Source organism: Chiloscyllium punctatum, chromosome 39, assembly GCF_047496795.1.
Source record: "Chiloscyllium punctatum isolate Juve2018m chromosome 39, sChiPun1.3, whole genome shotgun sequence".
NCBI classification, from domain to species: domain Eukaryota; kingdom Metazoa; phylum Chordata; class Chondrichthyes; order Orectolobiformes; family Hemiscylliidae; genus Chiloscyllium; species Chiloscyllium punctatum.
Window position 1 is genome coordinate 17063900 of NC_092777.1, and position 24981 is coordinate 17088880.

Sequence of the window (24981 nt, forward strand, 5' to 3'; positions counted from 1 at the left end):
ATTGTGCGCAATTATAGTCTCCCTCCTATAGGATGGATGTTGTGAAATTTGAAAGGGTTCAGAAAAGATTTATAATGATTTATTGCCAGTGTTAGAGGGTTTGAGTACAGGGAGAGGCTGAATAGGTTGGGGCTGTTTTCCCTCGAGGGTTGGAGGCTGAGGGGTGACCTTACAGAGGTTTATAAAATCATGAGGGGCATGGATAGGGTAAATAGACAAGGTCTTTTCCCTGGGGTGGGGGGAGTTCAAAACTAGAGGGCATAAGTTTAGGGTGAGAGGGGAACGATTTAAAAGGGACCTAAGGAGCAACTTTTTTCAAGTAAAGGGTGGTGCGTGTATGGAATGAGCTGCCAGAGGAAGTAGTGGAGGCTAGTACAATTACAACATACCTGGATGGGTACATGAATAAGAAGGGTTTAGAGGGATATGGACCAAGTGCTGGCAAATGAGACTTGATTAATTTAGGATATCTGGCTGGCATGGACGAATTGGATTGAAGGGTCTGTTTCCATGCTGTATATCTTGCAATTTCCTTTCATATTTTAGATTTCCAATACAGGAATTATTTTCAGTGAATTTAGTGAGAACGTTTTGGGTTTCACACTTCTAAAGAGAAAAAAAACCTGGTGTTTCAATTTCTAGTTGTTACAGTAATTCAGCATAATAGAACTAGCCAGTACAAGGCAATGAAATAAGTAAAATTAGAAAATTCAAACAGTGATTGAAAAGGTTCAATCAAGGTATGTAAAGAAAATAAATTCACATCCTTTCAGTTCATTCTTCTAGATTTATTCTGAAAGCAGCAGTATAGGTACAGCTTAACAACTTCAACTTTTTTTGCACAGCATTTTCAACATGGTAAAACATTCCAAGGTTTTCACAGGAGTGTAATAATGCAAAAATGGATTCAGAGTTGAAAGTAGTACATTTCTCAAATCGTTTAATGGAGAAGTGGAGTGGCTCAGGGAGAGAATTCTAGAGCTTACAGTTGAGGTGGCTAAAGGTATATTCTCAAATGGTAGGACGATGGGAAATCGGGGATGGATAAGAGGCCAGAAATGGACAAATATAAAGCTCTGCAAAGAGTTGGAAAATAGGTCACTGCATAGGACTACTGCTGACCCTTCTACCCTGAACTGCAGTTGATGTGGTTTTCTTAAAATTGCTCCACAGCTATATGTATTTCCTGTCATTCAGGAACAAAATCGATGTTTGTACTGCAATACGTGCAGATAACGGAGACATGGATTTAGTAGTAAAGGAGTGTTAATAATACTGACTGTAAATCCAAGGGCAGTTAAGCATGGAACAGTTACCAAAAACAGTTTTCCCAGATTAACTACAACTAGACATAAATTAATTTGCAAGCAGCTTCAGAAGGAATTCTCAACACGTAATCGTTACTATAGCAGACTTAAATGATAGTCAACATTACAGCTGAAATTCGGTGGAAAGAAGAGTTTATAAAAATTTGAGGCCTGATGCAGTATAGATCTGTTTACTACGTCACCAAAAGCTAAAATTATGCTTAATATCTATTTCTGCAATGAGGCTTTACCTCTTCATTTCTCTGTCCAGGTTCTCACAAAAAAGGCAATCAACATACACATTTAATAAGAGCTCCCAAATATAGCTCAGGGCAGTCGGCATAGTTTAACTAATTTCAGAATAATTTCGAAATATAATGCTTACGTCCTCAGCAATTGAGTCCTTGTAGTAACGCAGGCTATGGTCAGTCAGTACAAACCAGTATTTCTTCCACTGAAAAACATAAAACAAACTAATAAACAATATATTAAGATACTAGAGTTAAATTGAATTGCAAATAATATTTAACACTCCAGTCAACTCTGTACACAATTTAGTTTTATCAACATGCAATTAAAGTGCAGGACATTAACATAGAGTTATGCACCCATGCATTAATAAAAAGTATTCATAACATTTGCAAAAATGAATAATGTTTTTAATTAATATTTAAAATTTCTCCAGCAAGATTTTTCTCCTGCTGGATCAGAATTACACAAGTGCCTATTACTTAGAGTACTTTGCCCAAAAGCAATCATTCACACAGTGGCACACTACTTCATCTTGGGAGAGACAGGTATGTACGTGAGCACGAATAGCAATGGTCACTTGATATTTCAGGAGCAGGAATTTTTCACTCTTTAATCCAGGATCATTGTGGTCAATTGCAACACCTTCACTGCCTTCATGGTTGAGATCAATTATTTAAGCACAAGGTGGGTAATGAACTTGGGACTCTTCCACATTTACGGGTGAAGTAATGGCTTGTTATGCTGATTAGTGTTTTGCATTTCACAGAAATTGTTTGGTTACGATCTTCTTTTCACATTTTCATCTATGGCAGGGACTACTTTTCTAAAGGAAGTCATATGTTCTATGGCAACTCACAGACAAAGCTACTTAAGCCATACAAAATAGGACAGAACAGATTTTGATTTATTTATTGTCACATGTATTTTGTGCTGTATACTGTCACCACTCTCTGGTACCATCTTAAAACACAAAAATAAACCAAAATATAGAATATAAAGGCAGAAAAATAATTCAACTTTGCAATCCTTCTCATTAACTGCTCTGTCATAGACCATGGGCCTACTGCCAATGCATGATTCCCTTTCACTCTGCCACTGCTGCTAGAATGAAAATAGCCACTCTATGGCATCATCTTGCCTCCAACAACATCCTTGCCACTATGGGTCCTTGCTAGATTCTGCCAATGCAGACACTGATGCTGCCAGGTACGACGCTGGCCCAAACTTGACTCTGGCACCATCATGAGTCCGCTTTGGGCCCAACTCACCAATGCAGCTATTGCCAGTGATGTTGGGTCTCTTACTGGCACAAACTTGCCTCCATTGCCACCTCCATGAATTTGCACCAGATGCAGAAGTCGCCAGGAATCCAAACATGCCTCTGCTTCAGCAGCCATCTATCATGGCTGAGTGCACTCGAGTTCGCACTAGGCTCACTCACTGTTATGACAAAGCTCTTCAACAAGAGGTGATTAAAATAAAAAAGAAAAACTGATTATGCAGACACGTCCCATGCTCAGAAGCTGTACTCTATTGTCATGTTACTTGCTTCCCTCACTCTGTAACAAAACAATTTGTACTCATTCATTGCTCTTATCATTTCACATTGCTCTTGCCTTTTCTGGGTGATTTAGCTCAAGCCACAAAATCAATATGTCACAGATCAAATGAGACTAACCTAGTGGTTGGCAATGCATGGCACAGATAATATATTTCATCACATCATTTGATTTGGAGGAAAAATCTATTATAAAATCATCATTGCAACACATTATGAGGTAGTTTTGCAACCATTAGCAGTCACCAAAACATAGCAAGCTAAGATACCATTCTTCCTTAGAAGTGAGACAATGACTGCTGTGCCACATTTATTCCTCTCTTCCAATTCCAGAGACAGAACCATTATCCCGCATCTATCATACTTTCAGTTTTGAACAAATCAAATATTTCAATGATTGAGATTTTCCAACTAAGTCCATTTAAATTTTTTTCATGTTATAATGGCAGCATAGTTACTACTGCAGATACCTGCTTTAAATATTGAACCATCATTTATTTCAATAAAATGTTATATACTCCAGAACCTACTTCATAAACTACAAACCCAGTGTTACCCTAAGCACTGAATGAGAGAAATATATTAAGGAACTATGTTATGGTCACAGCTGATGTACCAACTATTGGTAACTCAAATCCCTGAATGAAAATCATGTGTGACAGATCATACGTTTGTTTGTTTCTTCATTTAAAAAGTGACATCTTATGCAAAAACATAAACACATGAGGCTACAGACTGGGTTTTGACTAAACAAAAACATTTAGTACACAGAAGTAGTAAAAAAAAAGACAAATCAAGCTACGTATTTCAGTTTGCTCCTCAGATGCTGCCTGACCTGCTGCGTTTTTCCATACCATACTCTTGACTCTGATCTGCAGTTCTCACTTTCCCCTATTTAATGTATGTCAGTTTGAAAGATTTCAAAAAACACAGTAAAACAAATTTCCACTTACTCCCCCACACTATTACTTCACAGTTATCCAAAAACCAGAAAAAAAAAAATCAGAAAAATGGGTGTCTCTCAGTTTCAGTCTGATGAGCTAGGAAGACCTCTTATATGAATCCTCACACAACTGACGGCATAAACATTCTCAGTCTTTTAAGAATCTGCAGATTCTAACAAACACTCACGTCCGAAAGTTTCATAAACTGAACTCTTTCACTGAACAAACATTCCTTTAGCTACTCAGAACTATCTCCTTTTCTTGGAAAGACCATTCTTGAGGAGGCCAGTCAGACCTCCTTCGAACTGACCAAAAGCTTTTGCACAAAATTAAAATAAAAGACTTGTACATCCTAGCTTTTGCTAAGTTTACGATTTTTCTTCTCACTTGGCATAAACCTTGACAGTATAAGCACATTTCCAGTAACAATTCAGGTGGCACATACTGGTTTAAAATCATGATTCCAAAAGCCTGACCTGATTAATATTTAAAACGCCTTCACAAAAACAAACCAATACCCATATTTGTTCACTTAAATCAAGACTCTTAAAAAAAATTAATATACATAAAACATACAACTTTCATCCTAATGACAACAGCAGATATTAATAACTGGCTTGAACCCAGATTGCTGCTTGATGAGTGATTTCCAATTTGCAGCAATTTATGGATGTATACATTTCATCATTAACAGAACTGGCAAAGCTAATATTTTAACTGAAATGGAGACACTCTTAGACTAGCCAGTTTGGTCTTTCAACTAATACTAGTACAGGCATGGTGTCAAAAGGGTTCACTCAATAGCCATCAAGAACAGGAAACAATGTGGCATTTTTCTCTTTCCAATCAAAGGGTACTGATGCCCATTGCAGTACCACCTCATTAAAACTGGGTAACACAGACCAAGTATCCAAACTAGAATTTTGCTCAACTGACAATTCAGAAGAGGTGGGTGCAAAAAAGGTACAATGAGATTTAATGGACAATTGTGTTACTTGTATTTAATGTCAAAGAAATGCCACCCAAATCTTCTATCCTTACTCAAATACAAGAGACCATTTAATATTTTCTTTTAAAATTAGCATCCTATTGAAGATTTCACAGAATAGTTTATGGGTGAAATCTTTTAAAGATGTCAGTTTCTATACATTACTTTGCAAGATACTATGTTCTCGATACAATTCCACTAGTTCTTGATGTATTAAGCATTAAATATTAAACAACATGATCAGTCTGTCAAGATACTTTAAAAAAGGTCAGGTAGAATATTATTTATAATGGTGATATATTAGCAAGTGCGGATGTACAAAGGGATCCAGATGTTCTTATTTAGAAAGTAGGCATGCAGGTGCAGCAAATGATATATAGGCCATCATTGCAAGAGGACCAGCATTCATTCATAGGGATGTCTTTGTGCAGTTATACAGGGGTTTGATGAGCCAACATTCAGAGTACTGCATGCTGTTTTGGTATCCCTACCGAAAACATACTTGTGACAGAGGGATTGCACAGGAGGTTCACTAAGCTGATACCAGGTAGGGCAGGACTGCCCTGAGGAGAGGGGAATTTGATTGGATTGGTATTTCCTAGAGTGGAGAAGGATGGGAGGGAATCACATTGAAATGTATAAAAGTCTAACAGATGGAGAGACTATGAAGAGAGTGGACATTTTCCTTGGTTGTGGAGTCTAGAACCAGAGGACACAGTCTCACCATACGGGGTAGACTATTTAGGGCTGAGATGAGGAAAATTTATTTAAAAGGATAGCGTACTTGTAGAACTCTTTACCACTGAAGGTTGTGGAGACTGTCACTGAATATGTTCAAGATACATACATTTTTAAATTTTAAAAAGATCAATTGGTAAATCAGTACAGATACTTGTTTCAATCTAAGAATCACACTGTTGGGCTGTATATTAATCTCAAGGCCAGCATTAATTAGTCACCTTTTGAAAGAAGATTAAAATACTTCAATAACTTAAACTTCATTGTGCTTTCTATCTCCTGAACTGATTTCAATATTAAAATCAATAGATCTGGATGCAAGGCTTTGCAAGTTTTGCTTTATTTTAAGTAACTGCTTTATAGTACTGAAATTATTACATCAAAAAGAACGCAACTCAAAGTTTCTCATCTTGCTCTCACTAGGACCAGGATACAAGAAACAGACTTGAAAAATGGGACACCAAATTATTTAGCAGGTAGGTTTTGATTGATCAGGATATTGTCATGTCTCCATGACCCCTTGAAGGGTTTCCTAATGAAAAAGGTGTAGTACGTATATAAATTCCTTTTGCTAACGTAAAACAGGACCTGCATGTTAATAAAAAACTTCTAGCATCTGCAAATACGGCAGATAGCGAGCCGGACTAATGCTGCCCGCAGTCTAGATTTTACAACAAATAAATGTCTTGTAGCAGCATCATCTAATAGTGGACATACTGTTCTAAGACTTGCAAGCACAGGCTAGTTGACCACGATCAACATGCTGCCCAATGCAAATGGTCAAGGGGACATGTCACTTGAAACATTCTACTAAATAGTGGGACATTCAGCTTTCATAGCTGACATCACAGCGATTCCAAACTTCTTATTAATTTGTTTTAGCAAATGACCTTTTTGGCTTGATGGCAGGAACCTTTTAATATAGAAAACCATTTGTGTTGACTAAAAAGCTAGCAGCAATAGACCCTTTTGTTCACATTTTTGCGATATTTTCACCTTGCAGGGTAATCGGAGGTAGATTGGATACCATTAGGGCTAAGAGAGGTAAACATAGGTCTTTTATGAATTTGAGATACAAAGTGAGTGACAGTTTGATCAAGCTAGCCATCATCATGCAGGATAACTTTGATACATCTTTGGTCAGCATCAAGCTTACACAATGAACAGTTGGCTAGGGACGTATTCATGAGGTTACCAATGAGATTAGCTCTTGTAGCGTCTGGAATTGTAGAAATCCCAACATATACAGCGACCATTGAATGTAAGCGTTTAGGTGATTGCAGAGGAGAACCCAGAAGATTTGTAACAAATACTCAAGTACAGTATGGGTCTGTTTTAAGCAGGTATTGTTTATAGTACAGTTGTCTATAAAAGGTGATATTGTGCCACATACAGATTAAAAGTTAAGAATGAAAGAAACTTGTACACTTCAGACCATGCATAATGTAGGGGATCATGTAGATTAGTAATTCTGTTCTAACTCATCATGAGATAAAAGCAAGCTCTATCCTGAGATTATGTCTTGCTTCAGCTCCAACAGTCTATATCAGGTTATCCTGGATTGGGAAAAGGGTTTAGAAATTTGAATAACTAGTGAAGCTGACTATCTTATGCTGCTACTTTGCAGTGAACACAGAGGTTTTCTCCATAAAGAGGATGCTGCTGTCAAGCCATGAAGACATTTTGTCTACTACACAAGTATTGTCATACAAGACTTTCAGTTCCACTCTGTCACATGTAAGCTGTATGCTTCAATGACTGGTGGACTGTATCAAATAAGATGTCAAGACATTTGCAACAGGCAGCATGTCAGTTGTGCTCAACCAGCCCATGCTTTAAACTATTGATACATTCTACTCAAATAGCACATTCCATTGAATGGCATCTGGGAGCCAATTTTAATCTAAATTTAATTTTCTCTAATAACAATGCACATTCTTTTTAAACATAAAATTCCTTCAATAGTTATTAAATAAAATTTCCTTTAAAACAACTGATCAACCAAGATTATTGTTAATATTAACCCAATGGCACATGATGCAACTCTGTTTCCATTATTTGTTGAATGAATCGCTAATATTAGTTCTGTTATTCAAATACCTCCTGAATGAAGTGAAAGGAATGATAAAATACTCAATTGGAATGACTATCAGCAATGACCAGTCAGTACAATGATAGAAAGCTACAAGCCACTCATGTGGTTTGCTGCTCAGTTTGGATGATTGTTGATCAAAAGTAATCAGTTCTTCCTGCATCTGAAATCTGAAAATCTGCACTGTTTTCACTTCCCAAACTTTACAAATGTCAAATGCAGGGAGGACTGCACCCAGACCATTGCCTTAAATCAGTTTTCTAGTGGGCTGTTATCAGTGGTAGTGGCGGCTCAAATGGTCCCAACAACTTAACTGACTCCTTTCCACATTGGGTGGGTGTTGTCAAAGATCAACCGCTGCTTCCAATGAATGGTCTCTTCATCCTGGTTACCCCAATAACACCCACCCACTCCTCTTCACTCACTGCCTGGAGATTCCCCGCACTTACCTTATCTGGAGGCCTAGACTTCGAATCTGGGAAACACCTGCAACCTTTGTCCTAGTTTTGTTCTTAGTGACTTTGTGGAGACTACAGAGCTGCTGACCAATTCACAGAGCCAGCAGTGCTTGTTGACAGGACTTCCACTAGGTTCTGGATTAGTGGTACTGGAAGAGCACAGCAGTTCAAGCAGCATCCAAAGAGCTTTGAAATCGACATTTCGGGCAAAAGCCCTTCATCAGGAATAAAGGCAGTGAGTCTGAAGCGTGGAGAGATAAACTAGAGGAGGGTGGGTGTGGGGAGAAAGTAGCATAGAGTATGGGTGAGGGGGGGGGGGAGGGGATGAAGGTGATAGGTCAGGGAGGAGAGGGCGGAGTGGATAGGTGGAAAAGGAGATAGGCAGGTAGGACTAGTCCGGACAAGTCATGGGGACAGTGCTGAGCTGTAAGTTTAGAACTAGGGGGAGGTGGGGGAAGGGGAAATGAGGAAACTGTTGAAGTCCACATTGATGCCCTGGGGTTGAAGGGTTCCAAGGCAGAAGATGAGGCATTCTTCCTCCAGGCATTGGGTGGTGAGGGAGCGGCAGCGAAGGAGGCCCAGGACCTCCATGTCCTTGGCAGAGTGGGAGGGGGAGTTGAAATATTGGGCCACGGGGCGGTGTGGTTGATTAGTGCAGGTGTCCCGGAGATGTTCCCTAAAGCGCTCTGCTAGGAGGCGCCCAGTTTCCCCAATGTCCACCTAAGTTAGTGACAGAAAAACTGACTCCAGCCAATTACTGCTACTCAGAGCTGAAATAATTCAGAGATATTATGATCCCAGACAAACTCTGGCATCTAGAAAGTCTTGTCCATTGTAATTACAAACATGTTACCACAGTGCATCAGTAGCGCTGGATTGAAACAATTCATTTAAAGTTGGTCAGTTGCCATAATCTTCATTTCTCAAATGGATTTGTCATCAGTGCTAGGGTATTTAGTAACAGGCTAAAATAATAATTCTAAACACACCAGGCTGAAGTTTAAAAGTATGCCTTAAGAGCACTCAATTTGGCAATGGATTTAGGAAAAGGAGAAGTAGAACAAATTTCAAAAGCTGGCAAGAATGGTAGGAGGTGAGCTATAAAATAAGGATTCTTTGCGCAATGAGTTAGAATTTCTTTTGTCATAGGAATTAGATCAAAGACAAAGGATGATAAAAAAATTGAGAAAACTAATTACAGCCACAATTTACTTGATTATGTGCTTACTTATTATGCCTGCCATAGTGTCACAATGCTACCATCTTTCCCACAGAATTATTTCAGTAGAATCAATCCATTTTTAGTTTATGCATTCAAAAAAATGAACAGTGATCAGCTAACAGCTGAACTCCATCAGAAGATTTCTACATCTCTGTAAATAAAAATTCTTCCTTCTTAATTTGATTTCTTACATACCCCACTTCAAAATAGTACATTAGGGCCAGTATGATTCAGAATTGAAGACTGATCAGAATGGCCCATCATCTTCTACCATGCACTTTGCTGCCAAAACATACTGTGTAGCATTCTGAAAGTTTTCTCCAAAAGGAGAACACTTCAAAAGATCCTTTTTTACCTCATTGATAAATACTCGCCTCATTTTGTGGAAAGGTAAGAACAAAAGTCGAGCGCTGCCTGGATGAAAAGCAAGGTAAAGATTAAGTTAACGAAAAAAATCTGTATGATACCCTCATAAAAAGAAGGTTCAAAAGAGGGGTGGACAAATGTGAGTGATTATGGAAAAATATGGCAGCTAATGTAAAAGCAAAGTTTTCCACAAGCACATCAATTGTCAAAGGATGGTAAAAGGAAGAATTGGGCCAATTAAGGGTCAAAAAAGGCATTTACATATGGAGGCAAGAGTTATGCCAAGAGATATTAAATGAATACTTGCTCCCTGTCTTTAGCTGCAAAGCAGATATTGCCCAAGCCATGGTGACTGAAGGAAGCACAATCACTAAAGGACTTAAATTTGATGAGAAGGTGCTATTGGATAAGCTGTCTGTACTTAAAATTGATAAGGTATCAGAACTAAATGATATTGAAGGAAAGGAGTGTGGAAATTGCAGAGACAGTCATAATATTTCAGTATTCCCTGTAGTTGGGGTTGGTGCTGGAAGACTAGAGAATTGAAAACATTACACCCCTGTTCAAAAAAAACATTGTAAAGTTAGATACATCAATTACAGACCAATCAATTCGACTTTGGTTACTGGCAGAGTAAAGAGTAGTTGTTCAGGGTCGAATTAATAGTCACGAGGAAAAACGTGGATTGATTCAGAAGAATCATAATGGATTTGTTATTAAGGGAAAATTGTGTCTAACTAATTTTTGGAGTCCTTAAAGGGGTAATGGAAATAGTTGTGGAGGGGAAGGAAATGGCACATGTGGACTTGCAAAGGCAAATGACAGACGTATACAACAACTGTTTACAAGCTATATCAATGAATTGGATCAGGGACCAAATGTATAGCGGCTGAAGACAGGCAGGAAAAGAAGTTGTCAAAAGGAAATTTTAAAAGGTGCACAAATAGATTTAGATGGCTGAAATGAGATGGCAAATATTTGGCAGCTGGAGTCCAATGTGGGAAGATGTAAACTTGCCTACATTGATCGGAAGGTCAGAAAAGTACTACGACTTTTAAATGGAGTTTGTGTACATGACTCTTATGATGCAGTGAAATCTGAACATTCACTCTCTTTTCATACATTAGTCCTACCATTCCAGAAACCAGCCTGGTGAACCTTTGTTGAACTCCCTCCATAGCCGGAATATCCTCTCTCAGGTGAGGAGGCCAAAACTGCAGACAATAACTTCGGGTCTCACCAATGGCCTGCACAACTGTAACAAGACATCCCTGTCTCAGGTACTCAAATTCTCGTGAAGACCACCAACATATTGTCTTCTTCATCAACTGCCGAACCTGGAGGCTTACTTTCAGCAGCCAGTGTACAAGGACATCCAGGTCTTCGTACACCTCTCTCTTCCCATTCAAATAATATTTTGCCTTATTTTCCATACTTAACTTTAACAACACATTTACCCACATCGTGCTTCATCTGCCCACTCATACAACATGTCTAAATTACAGCAAAACCTCTGCATCCTCCTCACAGCTTATCCAACCACCTGCTTTGTCTTTTGCAAACTAGGAGACATTACATTTAGTTCCCTCATTTAAATCATTAATAGATACTGTGGAAGACTGGATGCAAACACTGATCCCTGCAGTTTCCAAGCAGTCACTGACTGCTACTTGCAAAAAAAAACTTGTTTATTTCTAATCTTTGTTTCTTATCTGCCAACCAGTGCTCTATCCATGTCAGTACACTATACCAAATCCCATGCAAATTGTCACAAGTCTTCTGAATATCCGGGTAACCACATCCACTGGTTTTCCGCTTATCAACTCTGCCAGTTGCGTGCTCAGAAAATTTAAGTAGATCTGTAAGCATGAATTTGTACATTATACCCTTGTGAAATGCTCAGAAAAATGTCACATAAGAAAATGGGCATTTCAAAGTCTCATGCTCCGTTGGATAACTCAAAGCTGTCAAGGCAAAGTTATATTCACAGTTGCATAAACAATACCCAGAGCTGAATAAATTAGGTTGTGCTCAGCCAAGTATTCATAATGGGGTACATTCTCATAGGTGTACAAACAAAGGTGTTACAGCCAAATAATGAAACTTCAAAATAGGTGTCTTGTCCACACAACAGAAGGGTGATTCCTTTGTCTATCATTATGACAGAAAACTAAAGACCTGAAACACGCTTAGTTTCTCATCTGGTCAGGCAGCATCCAAGGAGCAAGAGAATTGACCTTTCGGGCATAAGCCCTTTCTCAGGAGTTGTTGAAAGGCTTATGCCCAAACCATCGATTCTCTTGCTCCTTGGATACTGCCTAACCGCCTGTGCTTTTCCACACTCTCGACTCTGATCTCCAGCATCTGCAGTCCTCACGTTCTCTTAGTTTTTCATCTCCAAGAATACCACCTAATCCATTTATTTCCAAAATTAGACCGTAAGATACAGTTGCAGAATCAGGGTATTTGGTATGACTCTGCTTTGCCATTTAATAGCTGATATGTTTCTCAAACTCATTCTCCTGCCTTCACTCCATAATCTTTACTAATCAAGACCCCTCTTCTATCTTAAATACTTCAAATGACTTGGCCTCCACAACTTTCTGCAGCAAAGAGTTCCACAAATTCACCATCCTCTCTCCAAGCCTGTTCAAGCCCTTTTGTATCCTCCCCACCTCAACACTACTTGTCCCTCACTTATCATTATCTCATCTGCAAATTTTGCAACAATACCCTCCGTTTATTCATCCAGACTGTTTATATATAATGTGAAAGCTGTGGTCCCAACTTAGGCCCCTATGGAACTCCATTAGTCATCAGCAGCCATCCTGAAAAAGATACCTTTATCCCCCTACTCTATCTTCTGGTAGTCAGCGTATCCTTTATTCATGACGGTACCTTGCCTCCAACTCTTGGATTCTTATTTAGCAGCAGCACTTTATCAAAGGCCTTCTGGAAATCCAAATAGATCATGTCCATTGGCTCTCCTTTGTCTAACTAGCTCATTACCTCCTCAAAGAATTAAGAAGATTTGTCAAGCTCAACTTCCCCATGAAGGTGATGTGCTGACTCCGCCTATTTTTAACCATACACTTCCAAACACTCTGCACTCTCATTCTTAATCATGGACTTTCAAATCTAACCAATGACCAAGATCAGGCTAACTGACCCATAATTTCCTCCTTCCCTTCTTGAACATGGGTGTTACATTTTCTAGTCCTTTGTGACCCTTTCCAACACTAATGAATCCTGAAATATCACCACCAATGTCTCCATAATCTCCTCTGCTATCTCCTTCAGAACCGTGGTGTGTAGTCCATCCAGTCCAGGCGATTTATCCATATTCAGACCTTTCAGCTCCTCCTACACCTTCTCCTTACTGATGAACACTACATCTCTGCCCACTTTCTCTTTCTCTCTCTCACAAAGTTTTTGGTTTCATTTCAGATTAGTTGTATGTTTTCCTTTTTCATCAAAATGTCTAATTTTGAGGTTAGTAGTCCAGATAGCTCAAGAATATGAATTGGCAGAATTATGAAAGAGCAACATCATGCCAAACGTTCCTATTAACATAAATCATCACTTTGGTGTCTCTTCTAACATGTAGAATAATTTTGGTACTATTAGAAACTAAAAAAAAATTGAATTACTTATTCTATTCCACAGAATCACAGGTGCAGGAGGCAGCCATCCAGTCCTTGCATCTACATTGACTACCTAAAAAAGATTATGACTTGTTTCTATTCAAATAGCTACTAGTGTATTTTTGAATGAATCAACTGAACCTGCCTTAAACACAGTGTGGTCCAAGCATGAAGGACCCACTGTGATAGAAAGTGGGGAAGCAGTGACACAGCACTAACATCATTGGACTAGTGGTCCAGAATCGAAGGTTAAAATTTTGGGGGCGTGGAATCAAATCCCGTTATGGCACATGGTCAAATTCAATATAAAAACCTGGCCTAATGCTGAACGTATAACCTATCTATTTCACTAATGTCCCTTAAAAGGGGGAAATCTGCCAGCCTTAGCTAGTCTGATTTCCATGTGACTGCAGACCCACTGCAAAATGGGTAATTCTTAACTGCCAACTGAACAAATAAAGATGGACAATAAATACTGGCCTAACCAACAACATGATATTCCATGAACAAAAATTAGAGAAAGTTATCATACTTCCTATGTTTACAAAACACTTCAAACCTGTGTCCTCTTGCCATGTATCCTTTCACAAGGGGGAAAAGAGTTTTTCCCCTACCTCCTCTATCCAGACCCCTCAGAACTTTGAAAATATCTATCAGATATCTTTTTAGCCTCTTGGACCAAAACAGAACAGTTCAAACATTCAAATCTATCCTTGTAACTGAAAATTCTCAGTCCTGAAACAACTTATTTATAAGTCCCTTCTACACTTTTCAATGCATTCACATTCTTCCTGTAGTTTGACATCCAGAAGTATACACAGACTCCAGCTGAGGTTTAACAACTATCTCATATAGGTACAGCACAACCTCCTTGCTCTTACGCTTTATGTCCGTATTCATAAAGGTAAGGGTGCTCTCAGACATACTCATCTCAGCTCACTGATAACATTTTGAAGATCTCCCTTGTCATCCACAGCTTACAACACATCCACATTTTATGCCATCCAAAAGCTTCTACCTGTCTGTATCTGCTGAGTTTATCCTGATCACCTTTTTTTTGAAAAAGCAAATAATGTATGCAGTTCTCCTGTCCTCTGATACCTCCCCTGTGTCTGAGGAAGATTGAAAGATTACAGCCAGCACCCCTGCAATTTTCACTCACCACCTTTAATAACCTTGAATGCATCTCATCTAGATCTGGTACCTTATCAACTTGGCTATCCAACACTTCTGCATCATCGATTTTGAATTCTTTCAGTGACAGGTTTACTCCTGTCACCATGGCGGCATGTTTGGTTAGATGGCATGTAAACATCTATTGAAATGTGCAGATTAAGACCAGAGCTCTATAAAATACTTTTGGAACTGTAAGGAAAGCCATTTTTTAGAAAGTGCTCGTCTAAAACCATATCACTCTAGTGTTAGACTATATTGCTGAATTTCCAAAGGCACTTTTTTCACTGGAATGTAGGAGGTTGAGGCATGACCATATAGGGTTTCATAAACATCCGAGGGGCATAGATAAGGTGAATAGCAGAGGTCTTTTCCCTAAGCAAAGGGAGTTCAAAACTAGATGGCATAGATTTAAGATTAGAGAAGAAAAATTTGCAAAGGACCTATGGGGCAACTTATCCCACACAGAGGATAGTGTGCGTATGGATTGAACTGCCAGAAGAAATGGTAGATTCAGGTACAGTAGTTAACATTTAAAAGACATTTGTCATATAAACAGGAAAGGTTTAGAGGAAGATGGGCTTAACATAGGTAAGTGGGACTAATTTAGTTTGGAGAAATTTGGTCAGCATGGACAAGCTGGACCCAAGGGCTTGTTTCTGTGTGTGCTGTATGACTATGTGTAGCATCTACCGTCTCAGTCTCTAATCTGTCGTCTAGAATGTGACCCAATCAGAATTTAGGATGCTAGGTAGAAAATTAGTGAACAGGACCACCTATCATGATTTCTGGATTACTCTCAATACCTTGTGAGAGCAAGTACAAAAATAAGGTAAAGCAGGTGAACTCATGGCTGGAAATATGGCACATAAGGGAGGGCTTTGGATTCTTGGGACACTGGTAGGAGTTCTGCAAAGATGGCACCCATATAAGTCAGATGGAATTGAGTTCTTAGTGCAGTGTTTTGCTAACGCTGTTGGGAGGACTAACTGGCAGGGGTGAGGGAATGAATAAAGAATAGTACAGAGGAATACTAAGGCTCACAAAATACTTGGGATACTCCTGGCACTAGCATATTCAACGGCACGTTAATAGGTGAAGTTGAAGTAAGGGAGGGAACAAAGTTCAAAACTGAGTTAGCATGCATATAAATGTACAGAGTACAGTGATCAAATCTGAGGAGTTAAGAACACAGATTACCATGTGGAAATATGATTTTGTTACAATAAGAGATCTGGCCAAAGGAAGGGCAAGACTGGGTGACAAATAGTCTTGGATATAAGTTGCTCAGGAAAGACAGAAAAGAATGGAAAGGAACTGTAATAGTTAAGGAGGGCACTGCAGTGCTGGAGAAAGAGAATGCCGCAGAAGGTTAAATGACAGTCAATTTAGCTAGATTTAAGGAATAAAGAAGGTACAATTGCACTGCTTGGTGTACTCTACAGACCACTAACTAGAGAGAACTTAGAGGGGTGCCAAAATTATACAGCAGTTATAACGGAGGACTTCAACCATCCAAATACAGACCAGGAAACGGGTGATGTAAGGCAAATATTCCTAGATTGCGTTTAAGAGAATTTCTTGGAGCAATGTGGCTCCAGTCCAACAAGAAACAATGCATTATTGCACTTAATTCAGAAAAAGGAGGTGGGTCCAGTGTCAGTAGGGGAACATTTAGGACACAGTCATCATTGTATCATAAGGTTCAGTAATGTGGTGGAGAGTGACAATGAAACAATCAAGAGTAAGAAAAATCAATTAGCAGAGAGTTGATTTCAATGGTGCACGAACAGAGCTGGTGGGATGGACTGGAACAAGAGGTTGGCAGGAAAATCAGTTACTGAACAATGGGCTACTTTCGAAGAGTAGATGGTTTAGGTTCAGAAAAGGTAGTCCCTCAAATGGGAAAGGTAGGACAAACAAATTCAGAATTTCCTGTTTAACAAAAGGAGGTAGATATTAATATTAGGAGAAAGTGAGGACTGCAGATGCTGGAGACCAGAGTTGAAAAATGTGATGCTGGAAAAACACAGCAGGCCAGGCAGCATCCGAGGAGGACAATTGACGTTTCGGGCATAAGCCCTTCTTCAGGAATGAGGCTGGTGTGGCAGGCGGGCTGAGATAAAAGGTAGGGGGGAAGGGCGCTGGGAATACGATAGATGGAACGAGATGAGGGCGAGGGTGAGGGTGAGAGGCCGGGATGAAAATTGCAGGTCAAGAGGACAGTGCTGAATCCGGGGGTTGGGACCGAGAAAGAGAGGGGAAATGAGGAAGCTGGAGAAAGCTACATTCATCCCGTGTGGTTGGAGGGCTCCTAGGCGGAAGATGAGGTTTGGAGAGATATGGGCCAAGAACAGGTGGGACTAGTTTAGTTTGGGATTATGTTTGGCATGGACTGTTTGGATTGAAGTGTCTGTTTCAGTGCTGAATGACTCTAAGAAGAGAATGTTGCCTGTGACATAGTGACAGAGGAGGTAATTCAGTCAGTAGAAAACACTCAAAATTCATAAGTAGTCTTGAACAATCTTTTAGTACTTAAAACATTGATAAGTTATCAGGATTGGCCGAGGTGGGGGGGGAAAAGAGGAGGGAAGGTTGCAAACTTTACGGTCTTGTTCAGGAAAGATTTAGGCATGATTTCCAGTTCGTTTACATTTAATGGTGGACGTCCAGAAACCCTAGCCACTCTCCCCTACATCAAAGACATCTCAGAAATGACTGCCAGACTACTCAGGCCCCTTGGCATCATGGTAGCCCAGAATACCACCAACACACTAAAACAACAGCTAATGAACTTGAAAGACCCTACACAGACAATTAGCAAAACTTACGTCATTTACAAAATACCGTGCAAGGACTGTAACAAACACTACATTGGACAAAAAGGCAGAAAACTAGCCACAAAAAGACATCACCCTCTCTCACTAGTATCCGCACATACGGATGAGACTGGGACAACACATCCATCTAGGATCAGCCAAATAAAGATACACATGAGAATTCCTAGAAGCATGGCATTCCAACCGGAACTCTATCAACAAACAGAGTTAGACCCCATCTACCACCCCCTGAGAAAAGGAACAGGAAGTGACTTCAACACAAGAAATGACATCACCAACCCAAAGAAACCCATAGAAAGCAGGAATTTTCAGCATTGCTTCGTCTGAGGCCCACTGAAGTGGTTATCCAGTAGGGTAACGAAACGTCTGGAAATGAACCTTCCAGCTCAGTGAGCAAGCCTACATCCATTAGTAAGAGTCCGCATGGATTTCTAAACTGGAAATTGTGTTTAACTAATTTTGAGTTTTTGAAGATGCAACAGAAAGGCTCAATGAGGGCAATGCCATTGATGCAGTATAGTTGGAGTTCCACAAGACATTTAATACAGAGCCACACAACGGATAAGAGAAGAGAGGAAAGTTATACGTTATGGTACAAAAAGCTAGTATCAAATCAGATATAAAGTTGGCTACGTGATAAGACAACAGATACTTTTCAGGCTCGGATAAGGTTTGCAGCGAAATTCCCCAGGGGTCAGGATTGGAACCCTTGCTTTTCCTGATGTATATTAATAATCTATATCTTTGCATACAGTGTACAATTTCAAAGTTTGGAAGAACTGTAAACTGTGACAAGGAAAGTGTGAAACTTCAAAAGCACGTTGACAAATTGGAGAGCCAGATGATTTTTCCATTCTGATACTCTTTGATGCTGGCCTTTTTGTTTCATTTATTTTTGTTACTTTCTTTTGCCAGTTTTGTTTCTGAATGGCTTCTTCTTAGGTAGCCATTCTCCTGCAATTTAAATGTTAAATGCATATATTTTACAAGGTACTGTCATCAAAAACAAAAATTGTATAACACAAATGCAAAGTACAATTTTCCATTTAAGTGATTTACAAGTGGTAAAACAAGATTCTAGCTCTGGCAATATCACAATGTAACTTAAACCTTCATTATCAAAATACATTAAATGAATGGTAACTCCCTCAAGCTGGAAATAAAACTCCCATATTCATGAACAAAAGTAAAACCTTGACCTTAAGTGGAAAACGGATTTCTAGGCAGGAAACAGTGACTTCAGTGGATAACAAACAACTTACTTAGAATGTTACAGAAATAGATGACGAACAAAAGTCAGAAACATCAAAAGGAGTTATTTGACAGTACAGTTTCCAGCTAACTATTTCATGTTTTGTTTCAGAGGAATTAATTGGTTTGCTTTAAACCTGCTTGTCACCAGCACAAGAATGTTGCTTGAGAAGAAGAGTTTATAGCATTCCATTTTGGTCACAGTGGATATAATGCTGCCAAATTTGCATTATGCACCTTCGTGATGCTAAAGCGTTTGGTAAAGTAAATGTTTTGTGTTTTCATTGCAGATCAATCACAATTTCTATAAACTAATAATTTATCAGGCCTGTAACATAACACAAATGCACTATGTAATATAACAAACTATGTAAAGATTGTTAATATCATTGTTATTCTGACTGGCTAGTGTGAACAACTGACTTTTAATCTCTAGCCATTGTTTTATACCACAGAACATTTCTATTCAGTGACACATTAGAAGTTCCTCATGAAACACAAAACAACAAACTCTTCCTCAAAAATTTTAAATTTTTGAAGGAGAATATAGAGCTTTTCTGACACAAAATAGCAGCTATCAATAATTAGTCTACCCCATGAAGTTAGTGAACAAATCACTAAACAAAAGTGTAACAATTTTGTTTGTCTTAATATTCAATTTTCAGAGTTATCCAAGTTATCATCTTACAATTGAATAGAAGTTTTCATGTATCCTGTTTTGGACTGCAATACAAAATCCCTGGTTGAAACGTTTGTATCTGGCAAGGCATGACCAAGGTGTGCTGCAATGAAATGCTCTCAAGCTACAAATGAGAACTTTGGCATTTGGCTGAAGCAGTGCAGGAAACCTACAGGCTACTCAAGCAGCTAGGTGAAAACTACTGCCAAGAAGAAAAACAATCTTAAAGATATGGGGATAAAATGAAGTTGGAATAAATTTTAGATAACAGTATGAAAAATAAATGAAGTTATAGTTACTGAAAGTTTAAAAAATTAAAATAGACATTTGCAAAAACATATGCTGGCTTTTTCATAACTAACAGATGTTGTTAAGATTCTAATTAAAAAATAAATTAGCACAAATTAATATCTTCAGGTAAAAATCCACAAATTGAGATCAAAAATAAAACTGCAAGAATAAATAGGAACAGCAATAGCCAGTCTGTCAAGCCTGCTCTACTAATTAATAAAATAATGGCTGTTCAAACAAAATGCAGAATAATGCCAACAGGGTAGACTCCATTCCTGCACCAGCTGAGGTTACCACGAAGGGATCTCCTTCACAATCTCTCCCATATCCGAGGTATGGTGACTCTCAGGATAAGCCACCACCAGTTGCCCTCCCTTTCATGACAGAGCAGTCCTTTGGCAACTTTACATCAAGTTTGTCAGTAACTTCTTCAAAAAACACCAATAAGTTTGTCAAACACTATCTCACATTCACAAATCCATGCTTACTATGCCCAATCAGATCATTGTGTTTTAAATGTTCACTCATCACATCGTTTGTAATAGATTCTAGCATTTTCCCTACCACTGATGCAAGGCTGACAGGTCTGTAGTTCCCAGTTTTCTCTTGCTCCATTCTTAAATAATGAGGTCACATTTGCTTGCTTGTCATCTGTAGGAAATATTCCAGAATTTATAAAATCTTCCAGGTAATCACCAAAGCATTGATTTCTTTAGCCATCTCCTTCAATGCTCCACGATGCAGACCATCCAGTTCTGGAGCTTTATTGATTTTCAGCTCCATTAAGTTCTCCAATATAACCTTCCTGTTAATATTAATTTTCTTCAACTACTCATTCTCCCCAGTCAACTGGATCTCTAATTCCAATAAACTAAAATTATACACACCCTGAAAGTCTTCCATAGACATCCAAATACAAAGAACATTAAAAAGCAGAAATGGTTGAAGGCTGAATCAACAGAATTAAGGAAACAGAAAAGTCGTATTTCTAATGATTATTTTTCCCAACATTATTCGAGTTAGAAGTGGTTGTTCTCAAACTTGTTGATAATGAACAAACTGCTTTAGATTCTGTTGGAACACTAATGGATTTTGTAAATTAAGTTATGATCGCTTGAAGCAAAACAGTAGGGCTGAAACAGCTCAAGCACTGAACATGAGCTTGTTCACTAGGGCAAGGCTATTAAATTAGGAGAAACTGAGGACAGCAGATGCTGGAGATCAGAGTCAAAACGTCTGGTGCTGGAAAAGTATAGCCTGTCAGGCAGCATCTGAGAAGCTGGAGAGTTGACGTTTTGAGCATAAGCTCTTCATCAGTCATTCCCGAAGGCTGTTAATGAAGATAACAAGGTTAGATATTTAGTAATCTTTTTATGTGGTCTTCTAGTTATAATTGAACCAATGTTAGTTTCACAGTCTGGGCTGAAGAAAAAAAGCTTTAAAGCCAGTTTTCAACAAATAGCAAACACATTTTCCAGAAACTGTTCTTCCAAATGAATAGTGGGAGTCAAGAAGCAGCAAAGTTTCAGTCTTCAGATTCTGAAGGGGTGAAGGTAGCTAGCAAACAGTAATAAAGAAGCAAATTACCGTGGATGCTGGAATCTGAAACCAAAAGAGAAAATGCTGGAAAATATCAGCAGGTCTGGCAGCATCTGAAAGGAGAGAAAAGAGCTGACGTTTCAAGTCCAACTGACCCTTTGTCAAAGTAATAAAGAAGCTAATTCTACAACTAAAAAAAGATAGCGAAACAATCTTCAAGAATAAATAATGAAAGGGACAATAAGAAAAATATAAGATTTCAATTCAAATCAGAACTTGTGCACTCACTTCAGTTCCAAAGCATTTTATAGTCAAGTTATTAATTTTTTTTTATTATCTGATATTAACTCACTGACAAGGTGCAGCTAGCAACTCAACCACACTGATCCTGTTCCCATGCCCTAGGTCCTGAATTTCAGCTGCACTTTATAGGAAGGCAGTGGAGTCCTATTCAAATATGCAGATTGGGTCTCAATGATATTGCAATTTTAGGTTGGAGGGCTGGATAGATTTCTCTATCATGACAAAAGAGTTGGCAGGAGGATTGTGGGCAACAAAAGGTTCAGGGCATATAAATTTAAAATGTTTCAGACTTCCTTGCGAGTAAGAAATGGGTCCACAAGGAAGTCTCTCTAACCACAGGCTCCCAGCTTGCATGTTCTCACATTCCCATCTTTTGTCTGATCAGGTCTGCTCTGGGGTCGGTGATTCACCCTGACCAAACCTGTGCTGTACTGGGCAGGAAGATTGCTGAGAGTCTCGCACTCCTCAGGGATACGATCGCCTACGTGCAGGACAGAGGGTTGGACACCTGCCTGATCAGCCTGGACCAGGAGAAAGCCTTTGACAAGATATCACATACGTGTATGAGAGATGTTCTCTCCAAAATGGGCTTTGGGGAGGGAATCTGCAATTGGATCAGACTGCTCTACACTAACAATGTCAGTGCAGTCTCAATCAATGGGTGGAATCAGATAGCTTCCCAGTCAGATCTGGAGTCAGGCAGGGCTGCCCTCTCTCTCCTACCTTGTTTGTGTGCTGCATAGAGCCATTTGCCAAGTCCATCAAGAAGGATGCGAGCCTGAGAGGGGTGACTATTCCTGGCAGCGGGGGCCTGCAGGTCAAAGACTCCCTGTACATGGATGACGTCGCCATTTTCTGCTCAGATCCGCTGTCCGAATGGGCCTCGGGAGCCGAGGTAAACAAAGGCAAGAGTGAGGCCATGCTCTTCAGGAACTGGGCCAACCCAATCCTCGATCCCCTTCACTGTCAGGACTGACCACCTGAAGGTGCTGGGTATTCGGTTCGGGGTGGGGGGGGGCTGGGGCGTGCGCCAAGTCTTGGGAGGACCGTATCAGTAAAGTGAGGCAGAAACTGGGCAGATGGAAGCTACGGTCACTCTCCATCGCAGGAAAAACCTTGGTCATCAGGTGTGAGGCACATTCATTGCTGTTATATGTGGCATAGGTCTGGCCTATTCCCAGAACCTGTGCCGCTGCAGTCACCCAGGCCATCTTCCAATTTATATGGAGGTCAAAGATGGACCGGGTCCGAAGGGACTCGATGTATAAAGATCTGGACAATGGGGGGGAAAAATACACCCAATGCCACCCTCACCCTGATGGCCACCTTTGTGTGTGGCTGCATCAACCTGTGCGTGGATCCCCAGTATGCAAACACAAAGTGTCACTATGTACTGAGGTTCTACCTGTCCCCGATGTTGCGAAGGATGGGTCTGGCCTCGCTGCCGCAGAACGCTCAGAGTATTTGGACCGTTCCATATCACCTGTCCTTTGTGAAGAAGTTTGTGAAGAAAAACACCTTTGACCACAAGTCCATCAGGAAGTGGTCAGCACGTAGTGTCCCTGAGACCCTTCGGGAAAAGGAGAGGGCGGATCCTATCGAACGGCTCCCTGAGCAGACTGTCAAAGCCATTTGGCAGAATGCCTCATCGCCAGAACTTTCCAACAAGCACCAAGACATGGCTTGGCTGGTGGTGAGAAGGGCTCTGCCTGTCTTTCCACCGGGACGCACAGAGAGATGAACATCAACTGTGCCTGGAGGATCATCAACTCGGTGAAGGACACTCTCTGGGCGGTCCGAAACCTGTTGATCTTCCAGCTGAAGGAGTTGACCCCAACTGAGTGTTGCAGACTGGCACATTCCAAGGTCCAGGACTACGTGTTGAGGGACACGTTGAAGCTTGGGGCAGCTGCCGCCAAGACACGGTGGGGAAACACCGCTGTGAAACATCTGCCTGCCTTAGAAGAACCGGGGGACCACCCAGTCATTCGGGCTCCGCTGACGCCTCAACAGAAGAGCTGGATAGTAAATGTACAGACTTGTACATAGGAAAAATAAATTTCAATGTCTGTATGTAAAGCAATGTAATGTGTGCACAAGAGTGGCATGACCAATTGTCGAGAGATCCAAATAATTTTATGAATAAAGTATATTTTTGAAATAAAAAAAATCTTTTGTCTGAAAGCCATAAAACTCACTTTATTTGATTGAAAGTTGGAAAGAAGTTACCAGAAAGGAGATCCAGTTGATCACGTTCTGGATTCCTAGAATATTTTGTCCAGTTCAGAATACATACATTACAACTGTCATGTCATCCACCTCTTCATCCACTATTCCCATCACTGACCTCAAATATTTGTCATACGTAATTTGTGTTACTAACTAGCAGCTTTTTCTTCTTACCTAGTGAATGAAAAATGGTCTTGGTTATTTGTTATATGGCAAGTGTCTCTTTGAATTGGCATTAAAGCCTTGTAATTATATCAAGGTTAACCTATTTCTGAAAGACTCAGTTAATGTTTTGAATTTTGATAACAAAGTTGTATGTTAGGTCTCAAAAATTAGAATTACTTTCAGAATAAGACCACAAGTAAAACAAAATCTGTATTCTAATAATTTCATAACTTAACGACCCATGAAGACACTCTTCACCCATTGCAGTCATGCAGAAAACCTGCTGCCAGATTTCTCAAAATGTAAGACATCTGGAGTCCTTCATTACAGTACCACTGACATCTTCACAATAAAAATCAAACTGAAGAATAGACTGTTCAAGCTTTCATCTCTCTCATGGCCAATAATATCAATAACATCCAAAAACTGCAGCATCGTTTAAGCTATGGTATTAAAAAAAAAGCTTAAATCCTAGTTCTTTCATTGCAGCTTGCAATGAAAGCTATTAGGAATAAAATTGTTGAATTGTCTCAAACCACAGCTTTGTGTTTAAAAAAGCCAAATTGTTGAAGGATATAGGTGATCTTGACATAGGTACATTTATCACTATTTCCCAACTACTCCAAGGTGGCATTAATGGCTGAACCACTACAATGTTTGTGTTAATATTTCTCCTGTGACGACATTAGGTTACTCACCCAGTCACAGTGACAGCATACTATCAAGTCAGAATACATAACATGAAGGATAATTTAGAGGTGATATAATGTTAGTATTATATTATTAGTCCTGATTCATAGAAGTTGGAGTTACTGTCAAAGCAAGGCAGACAATTTGGGGCAGAACTTCCTGTAGCTGTAATACATTAATGGAAGGTGGACACTGAATACAGCAGCTGGAAAACCAATTATTCAAACTAATTTTGATCAGGACAGTTGAGAT

The 24981-nt window shown here is 39.5% G+C and overlaps 1 protein-coding gene across 5 annotated transcripts in view; it reads right to left on the minus strand.

Moving 5' to 3' along the window:
• mprip (myosin phosphatase Rho interacting protein) overlaps window positions 1–24981 on the minus strand; it is a 441123-nt gene that overhangs the window by 94514 nt on the left and 321628 nt on the right. For all 5 annotated transcript variants that reach the window (XM_072558240.1, XM_072558238.1, XM_072558239.1 and 2 more), the window contains one exon: window positions 1693–1761. In XM_072558240.1, the coding sequence (XP_072414341.1) occupies window positions 1693–1761 (69 nt within the window). The remainder of the gene's footprint in view (window positions 1–1692; window positions 1762–24981) is intronic.